We start from the raw sequence: 6000 nt of genomic DNA on the forward strand, positions 1-6000 counted from the left end.
CTAATGATCACTGAAGAGGGGAATGTTCAGGGTCAGGTAAAGCCCTGTTTGTAGAATAGCAAGATGAACAGGAATGCAAATTACCAGAAAGTTTTGGAGAAAAAGCTGATAAGAAAACTATGAGAAATCACATAAAAATAAGTCCATTTTCCTAGAGCTGTTTCAGCTCAGTGCCAGGATGAAATTAAAATCACAGCACTGCATCCTGATCCTCCCTGTCTGCATGCACAAAGTGACAGGAAGACAGTTATGACATAGACCATAGAGGTATCAGATATGCATAAATAGAAAGCAAAGAAATAGCTGGTTTTCCAATAATAACACTTTACCTTTCTAGAATGTGCAAAGCAAAATGTTCTAAAGGATGTGAAATGGTCAAATATGGCCCCAACAAAATCTCCATAAACACCTCAGAAACACTGCATTATCAGTTTCACATGGAAAGCAGGAACTGACAGCTGAATACCTATTTGGTTAGACTCATGATGAGTACAGTATTTGAAAGGAGAACATCTTCTATCTTAAGACTAATAATTCATGTCACATTGTTAGACAAAACATTTCAACTGTCTGAAGTTAAAGCCCTTTTTAATTTCAATTTTTTTTTTGCAAGAATCTGGAAAGTTAAACTGGATTGCAAACACTTCAGATTTCTGTGGAAGTGGAGAGGAAAGTATGTTAGTAAGAAAAGGAAAGTGATATCTTAGAAAAGGGAAACACTTCAAAAAGTATTTTAAGACATTCACATACTGAGCCAGAGGAGGTAAGAGAAAAGAGGACCTTCAAAAAACTTAAGGGAAAAAAGAATCTCTGTAGATGCTGAAAAATGGTGCCCTCTAGCTAGGAGGAATTCCATGGAGGAAAAATATGAGAATTCCGATTAAAGTCTTCTATAAACTAAAAATGGAATTGAACTATAATAGTCTTGTGCAATCAGTTTGAAATAAGCTAAGATAAAAATTATCCTACATAAAGAGCATTAAGAAGATATAATTCAAATAAACATGGGTTTTGAATGGCTTAATTCTTTTACAAGGCAGAAATTAATTCTTTCTGTTTTCTCCAATGTAACTTTATGGTATATATATAGTTGGAAGTATATCACATTATAGATTACAGTAGGTGGAGTTCAAAACTTTCAGTCAGGACTAAACAGCTTTAAAAATCTTTGATCACATTTCTTTCTTAGGCAGTTAGACTATGTAATTTCAATTACCAGTAACTCAAGAAAACTTTCTGAGGGAATTAATGTGTGCAATTTTAGACATCTTTGCTCAGATAAGATGAAATATGCTCTAGAGTCTCCATTAATGTGACAAGGATGGTAGGCTTTACCTTCTGTGTTTTCCTTCATGAGGTCTTCAGACAGACAGAGTAATACAAATCTGCATATTTTAATAAGCAATGTTATACAAAAACAACAGCAATCACTAGGCAACTTCAAGGACTTCAATGCTCAAGTAAAAATAGACAGTAAGTATAGATACTTGAGAGGCCAGTAAAAAAGAAGTAAAGACATACCTAAAGGCACTTCTTCTCTGCAATCTTTTGTCTTTAGCTTCATGACTTATTGTTCTACCTACTTCGGAGAAAAATTTATGCACTTGTGTACATGATGCAACAAGGGAATATTTTTGTAAGGACGTAGGAAAATAAGTAAAAATGGCATTGTTAATATACAATTTTAACATATGTAACTTCTGTACATTAATAAAACGTGCCTTCTATTTTTTAATTTAACTTTTGGTGCTGGAATGTTTTAAGGAATAGTCACAGATTCTAACAAAATGGAACACTATGTTTGGAAACATAATTTTAAGGTAGCCATGAAAAAATATCAGTCTTAAACATATTTACCAGAGTAAATGCTAACAAAAAAACATCATAAATAGTTTTAAAAGATTAAAAAAAAATAGCAGTTTCTCAAATAAAAAAAACATAGAGTCCACACCATCCAAATTTTTGTGTGTTTATCTCTTGGGAATAGTATTTCCAAACTTCATATAAAGGCACAAGATCTACATAATTCTTCTGGAGTGACAAACTCTAAGTTTGACATGCTTGTTTCGTGGTTAGTGCTACATATAAAACAGGAAAGACTGCTCCTTCCCTCGGAGAGATATTGAGGATGTCCAGTGGCAGAAGTTTCAACAGACTGCTAGACAGGAATAGGCGAAAGATGAGAGGATTGGAAATGCAGAAAGGAATGTAGAGATTGTAAAATGAGCAAACACTGAGACTGCTGAGAAGAAGGGGAAACATATGTTAACTCCCTAAGATGGCCGCAAGAAAAAAAAATTCCAGAGAACTTCACTTTTGTTAATTCAGTATATTTCTCTGGATAAAAACAGTGGTAGAAGGAGATTTACTGGAATACAAGGACTGAAATTAAGGAGTGTAATACAGCTATCAACTATATTCACTGTGGTGCCTCCCTTATGAAAACACAAAGAAGGTCTCCAAACCTTTTGTTCTTTCCCCAGCACCATTTCAGTTGTATCTAAACTCCGAATACGTAGTCCTGAAGTAGTTTGCATGCTTTGACCGACGTTACCAGTATATTTAAATTTTCAAGTAGCATCTAGCCAAAATACTCAAATACAGTTGATGCAAATGAAATACTTGCAGATTTTATTACCTATCTTACCATAATGATTGGTCAGGATTAAGCATGCAAAACGTGACAATTTTTACATTTCTCAAAAATGATTTGAAATACTACAAAGAACAAAACAAATTCCACAGCCCGCATAGATTTAAATCATAGCATGAAGGCAGAATATAACACCCTGTCTCTCAGCCCTCCTCTAAGGGAGCCCATTAATTCCGAGGACATGCTAGCTCTTACCTGACAATTGGAAAAATCTAAAAGAAAAACCAGTTATCTCCAGACAAATTATCAAGTTTAATATACTCAGATGTTTCACAGCATTTTGTTTTAAATGATGGCAGGTGGAACACCTGCTTACCAGTTTATTTTGAAGCTCTGCTTTGTGTAGCTGGATGGATACAAAAAGTACTGTTCATCTTTGTGTAATTTTCATATGAAATGCAACAGAGAAGCAAGCATCTTATGTCAATTTTCAATAAAGGGAAAACATACATTCTGAAACAGTTTCCAACTTTGTGGAAATTCTGATGTTGCGAATTTAAACATGCACATTTAGCATGTTTAAAATATTTGTGTAGTAAACCAGGGAAACAACATTCAGTAATGGAAGTCTTGCTTAAAAGCTACACCAACAACCATCTCTCCCAAACGTCATACATTTCCTACTTTCAAATCAGTATGTTTTCCATCAAGTAGTGATAGAAGCAAACTGGGCACTGTTTATAGGAGCACAGTATATTTACTTAAGCTTTCAGACAATCCTGCTTCCTCCAAAGACTAGCAGAGAAACTTCTAAATTGGATTTTAATAGACATGCTTATAATTGAGGTTTACGTGTAGTTAACAAGCTTTGTCACAGAATCACAGAATGGTCTGGGTTGGAAGGAATCTCAGGGATCACCAACCCCAAGTCACAGGCAGGGTTACCAACCTCCATATTTAATACTAGATCAGGTTGCCCAGGGCCCCATCCAGCCTGGCTTTAAACGCCTCCAGGGATGGGGAATCCATAACATCTCAGGGCAGCTGTTCCAGCACCTCACCATTCTCGTAGTAAAGAACTTCCCCCTGACATGCAAACTAAATCTTCCCACCTTCAACTTAAACCCATTTCCCCTTGTCCTGCTCCTGTCTGTAGGCTCCCTTTAGGTATTGGAAGGCTGCAATGAGGTCACCCCACAGCCTCCTTCTCTCCAGGCTGAAAAAGCCCAGATCCTAAACCTGTCTTCATAGGGCAGGTTCTCCAGCCCTCTGACCATCTTTGTGGCCCTCCTCTGGACCCTCTCCAACAGCTCCCTGTCTTTCTTGTACTGGGGGTTCCAGACCTGGACACAGTACTCCAGATGGGGCCTCACAAGGGCAGAGTAGAGGGGGGCAATCACCTCCCTGTCCCTGCTGGCCACCCCTCTTCTGATGGGGCCCAGGATACCATTTGCTTTCCAAGCTGCAAGAGCACACTGCTGGCTCATGTGAAGTTTTTCATCCACCAGGACTCTCAGGTCATTCTCCGCAGGGCTACTCTCAAGGACTGCTCCTTTCAGTCTGCCTATATGCCTTTATTTTAACTTTGCCTTGCAGTTTTGCAGTAATGAGGCAAACAAAATCATTAAATGATGAAAATATTCAAATTACTTCCACTGAATTCCTTACATGCCTCTTGAAATTGAAAAAACTAACTTAAAACCCTTAAAAAAAAAAACAACTGCTACGTTATCAATTATCCAGGACCATTAGCAAATTCTGCAGGCATATATCTTACACATACACATCAATAGCCTGGCTATATCACCATGCAACAACTTGAGGCTGCACTTTGAGCTTTAGTAAACATAAAAATTCAGTTGGAAACTACATTTTTTTTTTGTACATCTAAAGAGAATGTTATACAGATCATAATAAAAAGCATAACTAAATAATGCCATAAAGTTTATACTATCTTAAACTCTGCCTTATAAATAAATACATTGTGCAGATGATTTCATATGTATAACTTCTAGGTGAATATAAAAACTACAAAAAAATTAATAAATATCAACATGATTCGTTCTTCAGACAAACTAGCTTCAGTGAAGAGAGAATACTCCTGCTGATTTGTCTTGGCAGAGAAATACGGTATCTGTGAGAAAGACTTCACAAATATTTTTTCTAGCTTTTCCTGTACTCAGGAACCACTTCAGCATCCACACTTTGCATTTGAATAAAAATTACAAGCTACAATATATAATGAAATATTTAATAGGGGAACCAACTAGTGAAAAGCATGCTATGACAGAAGTTAACATCATATTCTGAGGAATTAAATACATTGGCAAGAAACAACACTTGTAATATTAGCATACGTACTTCCAAGTCTGCAAGTATTCTCTCAGGACACCACGAAAAAAAACCCTGAAAATCTGAATTATGAAATCACAAAAATATGGAAAATTTGCAAAACTTATGATAGTTCTGCAATGCAAAAAACTTTGTAATTAAAATCATTATAACAAATGGATTTCAATAGAAGTATTACAGAAGTTGTTCCTCTGTAATGAATTGGTAGAAACGCCTTCATTTATATTTTAGATTTGTGACATTTATTACTGAAATCAAATGCTTCCTTGTCAGAAAGCAGCATTTCAGTTATCAGTTACGCTTTGCTTAATGAGTCATATATGAAAGAACTTTCCAGAAAAACAAAAAACTGTGGTTCAAATTTTGTAGTGTGTCATGCATTAGAATACCAATAGGCTTCTGCTGCATTTTAATGACTAATTTTGCTGCTGAATAGAACATGCCAGCTGATCTACACTGAAGTTTATAAGAACTGAAAGTAGCTATAACTAATCCTTAGCTTCAAGTGTCATTGGTACTCACTGTAAAGAATAGTGCCACTTGGAGCAGTTGTTTTCACTGTCAAGTACAGAGTTGTCAGATTGCTTGTTTCCTGCCCAGATGCAGTCCTCATCTGAGATACAGATGTTAGAGAAGGAAGTTCCAAATAAGAATTCCCATTGAAGGATGGAAAAAACAGGGCTACGTCTGCAATGAATAACAGAAAGCTATTTTCATTAGTTCATTACAAAATAAAGTAATAAAATGCAATATAATCAACAAAACACATTTGAAAATATCCATTCTTTTTTCTTTTGAGCACCTTTGAACAGTGTAGCAAACTACTTTATTTGCATGCATTAAATTTTAATTTCAAATATTCAAGTTAAAAGAATAGAAGAGGAAGATGTTCCAGTATATGCATGTTATCAGTAGTGAAAAACTATTACAGACCACTGCTAGAAGATGCAATAAAGTTCAAAAGTTTTTATCACGCATTTTCATCTCTAATTTTATATTTTCTGTTTTGCTTTTATTATTATTATTTTTATTTGGGACGAGTGTGGCATAATAAG

The 6000-nt window shown here is 35.5% G+C and overlaps 1 protein-coding gene across 1 annotated transcript in view; it reads right to left on the bottom strand.

The window, feature by feature from the left end:
- Positions 1 to 6000, bottom strand: part of EYS (eyes shut homolog) — a 660788-nt gene that overhangs the window by 146129 nt on the left and 508659 nt on the right. Inside the window, exon 30 of the mRNA XM_042829470.1 lies at positions 5468 to 5632. Within this exon, the coding sequence (XP_042685404.1) occupies positions 5468 to 5632 (165 nt within the window). The remainder of the gene's footprint in view (positions 1 to 5467; positions 5633 to 6000) is intronic.

Source organism: Centrocercus urophasianus, unplaced genomic scaffold (genome assembly GCF_019232065.1).
Source record: "Centrocercus urophasianus isolate 14NV4802_14NV808 unplaced genomic scaffold, USGS_Curo_1.0 seq_10, whole genome shotgun sequence".
In the NCBI taxonomy this organism is placed as follows: domain Eukaryota; kingdom Metazoa; phylum Chordata; class Aves; order Galliformes; family Phasianidae; genus Centrocercus; species Centrocercus urophasianus.